At 47.1% G+C, this 15,738-nt stretch overlaps 1 protein-coding gene across 18 annotated transcripts in view; it reads right to left on the reverse strand.

Moving 5' to 3' along the window:
• LOC140427048 (organic cation/carnitine transporter 2-like) overlaps positions 1 to 15,738 on the reverse strand; it is a 271,913-nt gene that overhangs the window by 136,681 nt on the left and 119,494 nt on the right. For all 18 annotated transcript variants that reach the window (XR_011948375.1, XR_011948374.1, XM_072512482.1 and 15 more), the window contains 3 exons: positions 6,608 to 6,779; positions 3,391 to 3,517; positions 1,124 to 1,224 (listed from right to left, as the gene is read on the reverse strand). Coding sequence is in view for 16 of the 18 variants with exons in the window: in XM_072512482.1 (XP_072368583.1) it covers positions 1,124 to 1,224; positions 3,391 to 3,517; positions 6,608 to 6,779 (400 nt within the window). In the remaining 2 variants the exon portion in view is untranslated. The remainder of the gene's footprint in view (positions 1 to 1,123; positions 1,225 to 3,390; positions 3,518 to 6,607; positions 6,780 to 15,738) is intronic.

The raw sequence follows: 15,738 nt of genomic DNA on the forward strand, positions 1-15,738 counted from the left end.
AAGGTGAGGGGCAGGAGGTTTAGGGGGGGATGTGAGAAAAAAACGTTCTTACCCAGCAGGTGGTGACCGTCTGGAATGCACTGTCTGGGAGGGCAGTAGAGATGGGTTGCCTCACATCCTTTAAAAAGTATCTAGATGAGCACTTGGCAGGTCATAACTTTCAAGGCTATGGGCCAAGTGCTGTGAAAAGGGGTTAGGTAGATAGATCGGGTGTCTTTCACGTGATGGTGCAGACTTGATAAGCCGAAGGGCCTCTTCTGCAATGTGTTTTCTGTGATTCAGTCCAAAGAGGACAAAAATCCAGAAGTTATGCTCATATAGAACTTGAATAAAATACTAGTTCAGTCCCAAACCCGGTATTGTCACCACCCCTCAGGAAGAATATGAAGAGATTGGAAAAGGTACAGAAGAGATTGTCTGGAACGTTTCCAGGAATCACAGAATTGTTACAATGTAGAAGGAGGCCATTCTGTCCATGCCAGCTCTCCAAAGGAGCGACTCCATTTGTGCATTTCCCCTGTTCTCCCCATAACCCTTTCAGAAAATAGCCTAATTCCTTTTTGAATGCCTCGACGTGAGCTGCCTCTGAACTCTCAGACACTGCATTCCGGATGTTAACTACTCACAATGTGAAAAGCATTTTCATGCCACTTTTGCGTTTGTAGTTACGTGCACAAAGTGCGGAAGTTAGGGTTGTCCCCCACCAAGAAACCATAGAAGCGCGGGAGGAGATCAGAGAGTGGTTTAGAAAAATCAGGACAGCTTTAGATGTAGTAAATAAAGAGAAACTTTCCCCGATGGCTGTAGAGTCAATAACTAGGAGGCACAGATGTAAGGTGATTGGAAATCTGGAAATGGCATGAGTGAAAACTTTTTTATGCAATGCTTGGTTAAGATTTGAAATGCACTGACTAAGAGGGTGGCAGATACAGATTAAGTCATAGAATAAGTCATTCAAATAGAATGAGTTGAATACTTGAAGGAGAACATTTTTACAGGGGATGAGCAAAGAGCAGGGGAGTAGGACTAACTGGATTGGTCGTCAAAAGATATGGTGCAGAGTTGATGGGCTGAATGGCCTCCTTCGCTGATATATTATTCTATGATTCGGTGAAATACTCACCACATTAGAAAGTTTATGATAGTGATGGCTCGAACTTTACGGATTTTAACCAAGTGAATAATCGAATGAGATTGTTTGCTTTTAGCCTTCATGTCTTCGAGCTGGAAGGAAAATAGAGAGAAATCATGTTATCATGGATTATCATCTGTTTTATTATCTATTATTCTGAGTTCAAGTTGAGGATGGATGATGCAAAAAACCTATTTGAAAAGAACGTAGTACAAGCTGTCACATTTGCAGTTGATTTTGGTATGTGTCACAGCGCGTGTGCGTGTGTGTGTTGGAGTTAAAAAGGACAAAGAGCTAATGATCGTGTTCAGGCAGGGGTTGTGGAAAACTTGGCCAAAACTGGGTGTATCAATTCGCTCAGCATACGGCCAATTAATTTTATGCATTTTGTGATTTCACATTTGAAAATGAGCCATCAAATGAAACCCCCCCCCCTTCCTTGGCGTACCAGTTGAGAATTCTGCAGGGATTAAAGAGATATTCTATCACATAAATGAATAATGTGGTATATAAAGTTCAATACCAGTCTGATACTAGGTATGTAAGTCTACCTACATTATTTGTGTGCATATATATAAGCCCTGAAATGCCACAGACATCTTCACCATCTCTCACCGTAGCTATATTTTTTATCAATATGTGGTAATATTCTTCTGTGGGTGCTTCTGCTATTTGACTAAATTTAGAGTGGGATAATGTGAGACCGCCCATGGAATTTCAACCCCCTCCGCCACACACACAGGAATGTTTGGAATACCACTCAACTCATTTTGTTCAATATCTTTAAATCTTCCCCCATTGTTGTTTTTGCTTATAACCATTTCATTATTCACGTACCCAAATTCCCTTAAATTCCCTCTGCATTTTTATTGCCTGAAGCATCTTTGGTTCAAAGAATGAAAGCTCATGGAGACTAAAAGGCCAAGAAGTTACTGGAGGATGCCTTGCTACTGGAAGCTCAGAGGTTGGAGTGAAGCAGACTCTGTACATGATTCTTCAGTCCTTCCCGTCAGCGAGACCTACTTGCCCCATCACAGTCCCCCCCCCCCCCCCCTCCCCCCCCATGGTGGTCCCCAAAGGTGGCACGGGTGATGAATGGAAATTGCCATCGATTTCAACGGGTTTGGGATCTCAGTGGCAATTAATTGTTTATTGAAAAGGTACAATGAAAAGTATTATCTGTGTATAGCCCTGGCAGATCACTCCATACATACAGACATTAAACTCACAAAAATAATTACACCTGTAAAAAGAAAAAATACAGAAAAAGATTAATTTAATATATAGACGGTGGGGTTTCCGATTATGTTGGTGAGCCACTTCCGCCACACCTGGAGGGGTTGGGTTTGGGCTGTGGGGGGAGTGGGGGGGATGCACCAGGAGGAAGAAGAATCCTGTTAAAGCTGGGAGGAGCTTAGGAATTTAAACAGAAGAGTGAGAGTGTGGTCTAATGTATAAACATGGCATGGGGTTTTTGGTTGTGTTGCAAATTTTCTGTAGTTCAGTATTTTAGTTGCCGACTAAGTAGTGTTTCGTCAAAGTTGATTTTGATTTATTTGTCACAGTAAAACTCTTAAAAAGGGAAATCCTGTCATGTGATTCTTTACATTGGTCACTGGAAATTCCATCCCTCTAAAATGAGATTGGCATTTACAGGGATTGAAGCAAAACAGAAAAATCAGCTAGGTGGGGGTGGCACGGTGGCACAGGGTAAGCACTGCTGCCTCACAGCACCAGGGACCAGGGTTCAATTCCGGCCTCGGGTGACTGCCTGTATGGAGCTTGCACTTTCTCCCGTGTCTGTGTGGGTTTCCCCCAAGTCCAAAGATGTGCAGGTTAGGTGGATTGGCCATGCTAAATTGCCCCTTAGTGTCCAAAAAGGTTAGGTTGGGTTACTGGTGTAGGCTTAAATAGGGTGCTCTTTCCAAGGGCCGAATGGGCCGAATGGCCTCCTTCTGCACTGTGAATTCTCTGATTCTAAGATCCTCATGCCCCATTGCTATGCTGTGAATCTTGGTAAATTTGTATTTGCTTTTGGCTGAAAGTAGAATAGGACCTGTCTGAGATCCTTAAAGTCAGATATGAAAAATTAGTTAGTAGGACAAGGGAGGTGACTGACACCAATGGAACCAAAGCATAATAAAGAGTCAATGCCTTCAATAGGGAAGGAGCATGAGACAATTGACAATTAAAGAGCAGGTCTATACTAAAGGGCTGAATGATCACATGAGAATAAATGCAAAATTCTGTGCCGGTACCTCAAGATCATTGAAAAGCACTGCTGGTGGAGTCATTCCATTTTTCTTTGCAATGTATCTGAGTATTGCTTCAGCCTCCTGTACCCTTCCATTTAACATCAGCCAGCGTGGAGATTCAGGAATAAACCTGGAATTAAATTATTTTTTTTAAATAAGGAGTACTGAAGTCACATAAAGTGGGCAGCACGGTAGCATAGTGGTTAGCACAGTTGCTTCACAGCTAATATTTAAATCCATCTTAATGGTGAATCTTGACATCTAATTAATACAAAAGGAGTGGATTCGGAAGTGGCAATTAATTAAATTAAAATTCAGTGTGTTATGCAAGTAATTCTTTTCGCTCGATTTTTCATTCAACTGATGCTAATTAGAGTGTGGTTGATGAAGACAAAAATCTATCGCAATTAGTTCTTTCTCTTTAGGTTTCCATGCACTAAACACCATCAGGGCAAGACACTGTCCAAAATGAGCAGATCTTTCCTAATGGTACACACAATATGGACGTTTCTTGTCAGCCTGTCAAATTCCATTAGTTTAGTGCAAGGAAAATCAGATGGGTTCTGTTACCAATATGCAATAACCTCTTTCTACATTCTGCACAGGCAATCTTCAATATCTCTGCAGCAATGGTGAAAATCCTTCTCGTTGGTTTTAAAATAAGTTCCCGAGGACAATGGACATTCAATCTGATTGGGAGGATTTTTTGTTTTAACTGGTCGAGTTAATACTTTCAAACCATTTTAAAAGTCAATGCAGCTTTTTAAAATATTTCTTCATGGGATCTGGGCATGGCCAAGAATTATTGACAATCCTTAATTGACCCTAAAAAGGTAGAAGTGAGCCACCTTCTTCAACTGCTGCATTCAATGTGGTGTAAGTACATGTAGGTTGGCCCACTGAAGGATAGGCAAGGGAACCTATGTGTGGAGCCAGAGGAAATGGGCGAGGTACTAAATGAATACTTTGCATCAGTATTCACCAAAGAGAAGGAATTGGTGGATTTTGAGTCTGGAGAAGGGTGTGTAGATAGCCTGGATCACATTGAGATCCAAAAAGACGAGGTGTTGGGCGTCTTGAAAAATATTAAGGTAGATAAGTCCCCAGGGGCTGATGGCATCTACCCCAGAATACTGAAGGAGGCTAGAGAGGAAATTGCTGAGGCCTTGACAGAAATCTTTGGATCCTCACTGTCTTCAGGTGATGTCCCGGAGGACTGGAGAATAGCCAATGCTGTCCCTTTGTTTAAGAAGGGTAGCAGGGATAATCTAGGGAACTACAGGCCGGTGAGCCTTGCGTCAGTGGTAGGGACATTACTGGAGAGAATTATTCGAGATACGATCTACTCCCATTTGGAAGCAAATGGACGTATTAATGAGAGGCAGCTTGGTTTTGTGAAGGGGAGGTCGTGTCTCACTAACTTGATCGACTTTTTCGAAGAGGTCACAAAGATGATTGATGCAGGTAGGGCAGTGGATGTTGTCTATATGGACTTCAGTAAGGCCTTTGACAAGATCCCTCATGGTAGACTGGTACAAAAGGTGAAGTCACACGGGATCAGGGGTGAGCTGGCAAGGTGGATACAGAACTGGCTAGGTCATAGAAGGCAGAGAGGAGCAATGGAAGGGTGCTTTTCTAATTGGAGGGCTGTGACTAGTGGTGTTCCGCAGGGATCAGTGCTGGGACCTTTGCTGTTCGTAGTATATATAAATGATTTGGAGGAAAATGTAACTGGTCTGATTAGTAAGTTTGCAGACGACACAAAGGTTGGTGGAATTGCGGATAGCGATGAGGACTGTCAGAGGATACAGCAGGATTTAGATCGTTTGGAGACTTGGGCAGAGTGATGGCAGATGGATTTTAATCCGGACATATGTGAGGTAATGAATTTTGGAAGGTTGAATGCAGGTAGGGAATAAACAGTGAATGGTAGAACCCTCAAGAGTATTGAAAGTCAGAGAGATCTAGGTGTACAGGTCCACAGGTCACTGAAAGATGCAACACAGGTGGAGAAGGTAGTCAAGAAGGCATACGGCATGATTGCCTTCATTGGCCGGGGCATTGAGTATAAGAATTGGAAAGTCATGTTGCAGCTGTATAGAATCTTAGTTAGGTCACACTTGGAGTATAGTATTCAATTCTGGTCACCACACTACCAGAAGGATGTGGAGGCTTTAGAGAGGGTGCAGAAGAGATTTACCAGGATGTTGCCTGGTATGGTGGGCCTTAGATATGAGGAGTGGTTGAATAAACTCGGTTTGTTCTCACTGGAACGACGGAGGTTGAGGGGCGACCTGATAGAGGTCTACAAAATTATGAGGGGCATAGACAGAGTGGATAGTCAGAGGCTTTTCCCCAGGGTGTGGGGTCAATTACTAGGGGGCATAGGTTTAAGGTGTGAGGGGCAATGTTTAGAGTAGATGTACGAGGCAAGTTTTTTACACAGAGGGGAGTGGGTGCCTGGAACTCGCTGCCGGAGGAGGTGATGGAAGCAGGGACGATAGTGACATTTAAGGGGCATCTTGACAAATACATGAATAGGATGGGAATAGAGGGATACGGACCCAGGAAGTGTAGAAGATTGTAGTTTAGTCGGGCAGCATGGTCGGCACGGGCTTGGAGGGCCGAAGGGCCTGTTCTTGTGCTGTACTTTTCTTTGTTCTTTATACATGTTATTCAGGAGAGGGTGTCAGGATTGCGACCAAGTGACGATGAAGAAGCTATGATCTGGTTCAAGTCAGGACTGGGTGTGACTTGGAGGGGAACGTGCTGCTGTTGGTGTTCCCTTCGACACCAGGTTGTTCCCACCGCCAGGATTGTTAAGACATTAATGATGGTAAACATATTTGATGATATATTCCTGCTAGCCATTCGCCTATCTCTTCAACATGGAACTACCCCAATGGTTAACATTTCCCATTCCTGCTTCTCTGAAAATTTCCTGCAAACAGAAGGTAAATCGTCAGTAAATTTAATTCGTCAAAGCAATTATACCGAGGAGATGGGTTAATAAGCTTATCCATTTCCACAAATGTTCTGAGAATTGGATCGAGGTACAATTCTATTCCAGATATTGAGGGTAGAAATGAGAATCCCCAACCCTACTCCCATTCAAGAAGGCCTCTCATTTTTTTAAGATCATAATTGAAATCAGTAGAAGAAATTTAAGGCAATAACTTACCTATTAATGACAAACAATAAGGTTTGCGAGCCTACCTACCACCACAAAGGGATGTACAGCAGGCCAATTAGAGACAGTGTGAAAAGCAAGAACTGCCAGTTTCGTATGAAGTATGCAACCAGAGGCAGGAACATATAGCCAGATGCATAAGAACAGCAAACTCCCAGTGTGGAGTATGTAATCCGAATGGATTTTCCAAGGAGTTCTAACCCTGTAAAAAGAGAATAATGAGTTTAAGAACAAAAATTATAGAACATAGAACATAGAACGATACAGCGCAGTACAGGCCCTTCGGCCCACGATGTTGCACCGAAACAAAAGCCATCTAACCTACACTATGCCATTATCATCCATATGTTTATCCAATAAACTTTTAAATGCCCTCAATGTTGGCGAGTTCACTACTGTAGCAGGTAGGGCATTCCACGGCCTCACTACTCTTTGCGTAAAGAACCTACCTCTGACCTCTGTCCTATATCTATTACCCCTCAGTTTAAAGTTATGTCCCCGCGTGCCAGCCATTTCCATCCGCGGGAGAAGGCTCTCACTGTCCACCCTATCTAACCCCCTGATCATTTTGTATGCCTCTATTAAGTCTCCTCTTAACCTTCTCTCCAACGAAAACAACCTCAAGTCCATCAGCCTTTCCTCATAAGATTTTCCCTCCATACCAGGCAACATCCTGGTAAATCTCCTCTGCACCCGCTCCAAAGCCTCCACGTCCTTCTTATAATGCGGTGACCAGAACTGTACGCAATACTCCAAATGCGGCCGTACCAGAGTTCTGTACAGCTGCAACATGACCTCCTGACTCCGGAACTCAATCCCTGTACCAATAAAGGCCAACACTCCATAGGCCTTCTTCACGACCCTATCAACCTGGGTGGCAACTTTCAGGGATCTATGTACATGGACACCTAGATCCCTCTGCTCATCCACACTTCCAAGAACTTTACCATTAGCCAAATATTCCGCATTCCTGTTATTCCTTCCAAAGTGAATCACCTCACACTTCTCTACATTAAACTCCATTTGCCACCTCTCAGCCCAGCTCTGCAGCTTATCTATATCCCTCCGTAACCTGCTACATCCTTCCACACTATCGACAACACCACCGACTTTAGTATCGTCTGCAAATTTACTCACCCACCCTTCTGCGCCTTCCTCTAGGTCATTGATAAAAATGACAAACAGCAACGGCCCCAGAACAGATCCTTGTGGTACTCCACTTGTGACTGAACTCCATTCTGAACATTTCCCATCAACCACCACCCTCTGTCTTCTTTCAGCTATCCAATTTCTGATCCACATCTCTAAATCACCCTCAATCCCCAGCCTCCGTATTTTCTGCAATAGCCTACCGTGGGGAACCTTGTCAAACGCTTTGCTGAAATCCATATACACCACATCAACTGCTCTACCCTCGTCTACCTGTTCAGTCACCTTCTCAAAGAACTCGATAAGGTTTGTGAGGCATGACCTACCCTTCACAAAGCCATGCTGACTATCCCTGATCATATTATTCCTATCTAGATGATTATAAATCTTGCCTCTTATAATCCCCTCCAAGACCTTACCCACTACAGACGTGAGGCTCACCGGTCTATAGTTGCCGGGGTTGTCTCTGCTTCCCTTTTTGAACAAAGGGACCACATTTGCTATCCTCCAGTCCTCTGGCACTATTCCTGTAGCCAATGATGACATAAAAATCAAAGCCAAAGGTCCAGCAATCTCTTCCCTGGCCTCCCAGAGAATCCTAGGATAAATCCCATCAGGCCCCAGGGACTTATCTATTTTCAGCCTGTCCAGAATTGCCAACACCTCTTCCCTATGTACCTCAATGCCATCTATTCTATTAGCCTGGGGCTCAGCATTCGCCTCCACAACATTATCTGTTTCCTGAGTGAATACTGACGAAAAATATTCATTTAGTATCTCGCCCATCTCTTCAGACTCCACACACAACTTCCCATCCCTGTCCTTGACTGGTCCTACTCTTTCCCTAGTCATTCGCTTATTCCTGACATACCTATAGATAGCTTTTGGGTTTTCCTTGATCCTACCTGCCAAATACTTCTCATGTCCCCTCCTTGCTCGTCTTAGCTCTCTCTTTAGACCCTTCCTCGCTACTTTGTAACTATCCATCGCCCCAACTGAAACTTCACACCTCATCTTCACATAGGCCTCCTTCTTCCTCTTAATAAGAGATTCCACTTCTTTGGTAAACCACGGTTCCCTCGCTCGACGCCTTCCTCCCTGCCTGACCGGTACATACTTATCAAGAACACGCAGTAGCTGATCCTTGAACAAGCTCCACTTATCCAGTGTGCCCAACACTTGCAGCCTACTTCTCCACCTTATCCCCCCCAAGTCAAGCCTAATGGCATCATAATTGCCCTTCCCCCAGCTATAACTCCTGCCCTGCGGTGTATACTTATCCCTTTCCATCATTAACGTAAACGTCACCGGATTGTGGTCACTGTCCCCAAAGTGCTCTCCTACCTCCAAATCCAACACCTGGCCTGGTTCATTACCCAAAACCAAATCCAACGTGGCCTCGCCTCTTGTTGGCCTGTCAACATATTGTGTCAGGAAACCCTCCTGCACACTGTACAAAAAACGACCCATCTAATGTACTCGAACTATATCTTTTCCAGTCAATATTTGGAAAGTTAAAGTCTCCCATAATAACTACCCTGTTACTTTCGCTCTTATCCAGGATCATTCTCGCCATCCTTTCCTCTACATCCCTAGAACTATTAGGAGGCCTATAGAAGACTCCCAATAGGGTGACCTCTCCTTTCATGTTTCTAACCTCAGCCCATACTACCTCGGAAGATGAGTCCCCATCTAGCATCCTCTCCGCCACCGTAATACTGCTCTTGACTAGCAGCGCCACACCTCCCCCTCTTTTGCCTCCTTCTCTGAGCTTACTAAAACACCTAAACCCCGGAACCTGCAACATCCATTCCTGTCCCTGCTCTATCCATGTCTCCGAAACGGCCACAACATCGAAGTCCCAGGTACCAACTCATGCTGCCAGTTCCCCTACCTTATTTTGTATACTCCTGGCATTGAAGTAGACACACTTCAAACCACCTACCTGAACACTGGCCCCCTCCTGCGACATCAAATCTGTGCTCCTGACCGCTATACTCTCATTCTCCCTTACCCTAAAACTACAATCCAGGTTCCCATGCCCCTGCTGCATTAGTTTAAACCCCCCCAAAGAGCACTAACAAATCTCCCCCCCAGGATATTTGTGCCCCTCAGGTTCAGATGTAGACCATCCTGTCTGTAGAGGTCCCACCTTCCCCAGAAAGAGACCCAGTTATCCAGAAATCTGAATCCCTCCCGCCTGCACCATCCCTGTAGCCACGTGTTTAATTGCTCTCTCTCCCTATTCCTCATCTCACTATCACGTGGCACGGGCAACAACCCAGAGATAACAACTCTGTTTGTTCTAGTTCTGAGCTTCCATCCTAGCTCCCTGAAAGCCTGCCTGACATCCTTGTCCCCTTTCCTACCTATGTCGTTAGTGCCAATGTGGACCACGACTTGGGGCTGCTCCCCCCCCTCCCCTAAGGACCCGGAAAACACGATCCGAGACATCACGTACCCTTGCACCTGGGAGGCAACATACCAAACGTGAGTCTCTCACGCTCCCACAAAATCTCCTATCTGTGCCCCTGACTATCGAGTCCCCAATTACTAATGCTCTGCTCCTCCCCCCCCTTCCCTTCTGAGCAACAGGGACAGACTCCGTGCCAGAGGCCCGTACCCCATGGCTTACCCCTGGTAAGTCCCCCCCCCCACAAGTATCCAAAGCGGTATACTTGTTTCTCAGGGGAACGACCGCAGGGGATCCCTGCACTGACTGCTTCTTGCCAGTCCCTCTTACAGTTACCCATCTATCTCCAATCTTTGGTGTAACTAATTCCCTGAAGCTGCTATCTATGACCCCCTCTGCCTCCCGAATGATCCGAAGTTCTTCCAACTCCAGCTCCAGTTCCCTAACTCGGTCTTGGAGGAGCTGGAGATGGCAGCACTTCCTGCAGGTAAAATCAGCAGGGACACTAACGGCATCCCTCACCTCAAACATCCTGCAGGAGGAACATTGCACTCCCTTCCCTGCCATCCCTCTAACTTTCTACCAAGATCTGGCTAACAACTAAATTAAATTTTTTGAAAAATAATAATAATAAAATATGGTACTTACCTCACACCAATGGATGTGAGCAATTTCTTCCTTGTCATAATACACACCAGTATATTATGGTGCAGACACACACTGATGGACACACAGTGGGACCAACCAGCATACACAACACCGCAGCCAATCACCAGTGAGAGCACACACACTATAAAGACAGGGGGCATCAGAGTTCCCGTTGATTCGAGTAGCATTTAGCTCGGAGCACAGAGCTCACAGCCTGCAACACAGACATTCACCATGTGCTGAGTGCATCAACTGGTTAGGACAAGGCAAAGGTATTTAGTTAAAGCTGGTATTGTATTTACCCACAGTTCAAGTATGTTTAAGTAGTTAACCTTTTAATAAAGTAGTGTTGCACTACTTCAAGTGTTGGTGACCTGTATGTGATCCAGAACACCCAACACATCATGATACCAGGTGTGGTTGCATACTAGCACTTCTTAGACCTACCTGCAAGTGATCTGCCTCTTCCGCCAGCATTCCGTCATCCTTCAACATGGACAACAGCAGCCCGCTGCCGCCACTCCGCATCCCCGGCAACCTCGGGTACAACTGGAAGATTTTCAAACAGCGCTTCCAGCTCTTCCTCAAAGACACGGACAGGGAGGGCGCCTCGCACACCAGAAAGATTGCTCTTCTCCTCTCCACGGCCGGGGACCATGCCATCCACATTTTCAACTCTCTCACCTTTTCAGATGACGAAGACAAGATGAAGTTCAAGACGGTTCTCCTCAAATTTGACACTCACTGCAACATAGAGGTGAATGAAAGTTTTGAGCGCTACGTGTTCCAGCAGCATTTTCAGGGTAAGGACGAATCTTTCCAATCCTTTCTAATGCACCTCCGCATCCCTGCGCAATCTTGCAGCTATGGGCCCACCTCCGACTCCATGATACGCGACCAGATCATTTTCGGTGTTCAGTCAGACCCCCTACGTCAGCAGCTCCTCAAAGTAAAGCAACTCACCCTAGCGACTGCCATCGAGAACTGTGTCCTACATGAAAATGCCACCAGTCAGTACTCCCATATACAAGCGGCTGAAACAGCGCGGCAAGGTCCCATGAGGCGGAACGATCCAAGTGATTGAGCACCTCCAGGGCCTCAGCCTGGATGAGGGTGGCCATTTTGCACGCTTTTCGCGGACTCCCGCGCTTGTACGCACCAAACGAGGGGACGGCGATGTGCAGGAACGTAATGCGCAGGCGCGCACCACGCATGACCGCACCGCGCATGTGCGGTGGCGCAGCAAACGTGCTGACGTCACGACGTGCGGCAACTGTGGCTCCACCCATTTAAAGTGGCAATGCCCTGCAAAATCTCGACAATGCCTACGATGTGGAAGACTTGGCCACTATGCTGCCTTCTGTCGAGCAGCTCAGCCTGCCAATTCATATCGCTTCAGCCAGCCTCGCAGGAATGTTCGGGCAATTCAACCCACGGTCATCGAGTCCGATTCCGACCTCTCGCACAAGCAGTGACACCGAGGACCCGAAGGTGCCTTTTTGAGTCGGTGTCATAACAAAAAACAGGCTGTCCCCGAAGCAAAGACACCAGCGGCTGTCGGTATACAGCATCGATCCAGACGCTGAATGGTGTGCCACCCTGACGGTCAACCGGTCCCAAATACGATTCCGCCTGGACACTGGTGCCTCCACCAATCTCATGGCGTGGTCTGCTTTCCAAAGCCTTTGTGTCGAACCAACCATTCTTCCATCAGCCTGCCAGCTATTGGACTACAATGGCAACATCATTCCTGCTACCAGCTCATGCCAACTCGAAGTGACGCACAAGTCACGAAAAGCCATCCTTCCTTTCGAGATCGTGGGCTCCTCGAAGGACTCGCTGCTTGGCGCACAGGCGTGCAAGCTGCAAAGCCTCGTTCAAAGAGTTCACTCTCTCTCTCCTGATGACACGCCTGCCTTCCAGGATGCTGACTTCAGGGCGCAACTCAACGCCATGATTGTCCAGTACCGTAACGTCTTCGAAGACATGGGCACGCTCCCATATACTTACAAGATCCTACTCAAACAGAACGCCACGCCTGTGGTGCATGCACCTCGCAGAGTCCCAGCACCCCTCAAGGACCGCCTCAAGCAGCAGCTGCAGGACCTCCAAGAACAAGGAGTGATCTCCAGAGTTACGGAACCAACCGACTGGGTCAGTTCCATGGTGTGCGTAAAAAAGCCTTCCGGCTAGTCCGGAACCTGCATTGATCCAAAGGATCCGAATCGCAACATAATGAGGGAGCATTACCCAATCCCCAAGCGCGAAGAGATCACATGCGAGATGGCTCGCGCCAAGCTCTTCACCAAACTTGACGCCTCGAAAGGATTCTGGCAAATTCAACTCGACAGATCCAGCAGGAAACTGTGTACCTTTAATCATAGATTATCATAGAATTTACAGTGCAGAAGGAGGCCATTCGGCCCATCGGGTTTGCACCGGCTCCTGGAATGAGCACCCCACCCAAGGTCCACACCTCCACCCTATCCCCATAACCCAGTAACCCCACCCAACACTAAGAGCAATTTTGGACACTAAGGGCAATTTATCATGGCAAATCCACCTAACCTGCACATCTTTGGACTGTGGGAGGAAACCGGAGCACCCCGAGGAAACCCACGTACACACGGGGAGGATGTGCAGACTCCGCACAGACAGTGACCCAAGCCGGAATTTAACCTGGGACCCTGGAGCTGTGAAGCAATTGTGCTATCCACAATGCTACCGTGCTGCCCACCCCTTTAACACCCCTTTCGGCAGATATTGTTACAACAGGATGCTGTTTGGGATCATATCGGCATCAGAAGTGTTCCACAGGATCATGGAACAAATGATGGAAGGCATTGAAGGTGTTTGCGTCTATGTCGACGACATAATCATTTGGTCCACCACCCCGCAGGAGCATATGAGTCGCCTCCAGCGCGTGTTCAAACGCATACGGGAGCAGGGCCTACGCCTCAACAGAGCCAAATGCTCCTTCGGCCAGACGGAACTCAAGTTCCTAGGGGACCACATCTCCCAGTTGGGTGTGCGGCCGGATGCGGACAAGGTGGCTGCCATCACAGCCATGAAAAAGCCAGAAGACAAGAAGGCGGCCCTCCGATTTCTGGGCATGGTCAACTTCCGAGGGAAGTTCATCCCTAACCTCGTCTCTCATACCACAGCTCTCAGGAACCTGGTCAGGAAGACGACAGACTTCCAATGGCTTCCTGCCCACGAGCGCGAATGGACAGAACCTAAAACCAAACTTACCACGGCCCTGGTATTGGCCTTTTTTGATCCAGCGAAAGAGATAAAGATTTCGACCGATGCCAGCCAATCTGGCATTGGGGCAGTGCTCCTGCAACGCGATAATGCCTCATCATGGGCCCCCGTTGCATATGCGTCACACGCCATGACCCCCACGGAACAGCGCTACACGCAGATAGAAAAGGAGTGCCTGGGCCTTTTGACCGGTGTCGTCAAGTTTCATGATTATGTGTACGGCCTTCCCCAATTCACCGTCGAGACCGACCATCGCCCGCTGGTCAATATAATACAAAAAGACTTGAACGACATGACACCTCGCTCCAGCGCATTCTGCTCAAACTCCGGCGATACGACTTCCAGCTCGTATAAACCCCGGACAAAGACCTGATCATAGCCGACGCTCTGTCCAGGGCAGTCAACATCCTGTCTGGTGATTGGCTGCTCTGTTCTGTGTGTCATCTGTTCTGTTCTCATCTCTGGATCTGTAAAGATTTAATCACCTGCTAATGGTCGCATTCCAAGCATTGTCTGGCATCTTTGAATTAGTCTATATATATGTTTCTGGAACATACCTCTTCATTCACCTGAGGAAGGAGCAGTGCTCCGAAAGCTAGTGACATCGAAACAAACCTGTTGGACTTTAACCTGGTGTTGTAAGACTTCGTACTGCGCTCACCCCAGTCCAACGCTGGCATCTCCACATCCTGTTCTGTGTGGTTACTGGTCATCCTGTGTGTAAATCACTGCCTGGCTGCACTCCATTGTATACATAGATGTATATTATGACATCTCCCCCTTTTATTTTTTGTTCTGTATTGTGTGTGTTGAGATAATAAATATTCAGGTGCATGTGCGTGTGGATGTGTATATGTGCGTGACTATATACAGAATGTGCTAAAATGACCTTATGTACACAGGAAGGTGTCACTAGTGCAGATATAGGGTAGATGAAACGGTAACAATGATATTTACAGAGGTCAAAACGATAAGGTAACACAGTTGTGCAAAAGTTCAGTCTATAAGTTTAGTCTCTGCGGCAGGCGACAAATTCTGGTTGACCACCTCAAGGGTGGATCAGGGGCCGCCTGCTCTTGGATAGGCGGGACCGCCACCAATGCGGTGGTCGCAGAGGTTGGCAGGATTGCTGGTAGATCGGTGGCCTCGTGGTAGGGCACGTCCGGTGGAAGCATTGTGTGAGGCAGGACATCATGGTTAGGTGGCGGGCGTGGAACTCTGCGCAGCGCCCGTCTGTTGCGTCATAGGAAGGAGCCATCAGCCATGCGGACGAGGAACGATCTTGGGGCCACTTGCTTGACCACCATATCTGTGGCGGCCCAGCCGCCGTCAGGCAACTGCATATGAATATGATCAGTTGGGACCAGCTTGGGGAGATCCGTGGCATGAAAAATCAAAGTCATAGCGGCGTAGCTTGAGAAGGATTTGTTGTAACCGAGGCGTCATGTCAATCAAACCCTTCTGGATTATGGGGACTAGTGGCCTGTGGTCCGTCTCAACCGTGAATTTTGGGAGGCCATACACATAGTCGTGAAATTTGTCGATTCCCGTTAGGAGGCCCAGGCATTCCTTCTCGATCTGAGCGTACCGTTGCTCAGTGGGCGTCATGGCTCTGGAGGCATACGCAACTGGGGCCCATGAGGAGGAGTCAGCCCGTTGGAGGAGCACCGCCCCAATACCGTCCTGG

The sequence above is a fragment of the Scyliorhinus torazame genome, chromosome 7, assembly GCF_047496885.1.
Source record: "Scyliorhinus torazame isolate Kashiwa2021f chromosome 7, sScyTor2.1, whole genome shotgun sequence".
NCBI lineage: Eukaryota > Metazoa > Chordata > Chondrichthyes > Carcharhiniformes > Scyliorhinidae > Scyliorhinus > Scyliorhinus torazame.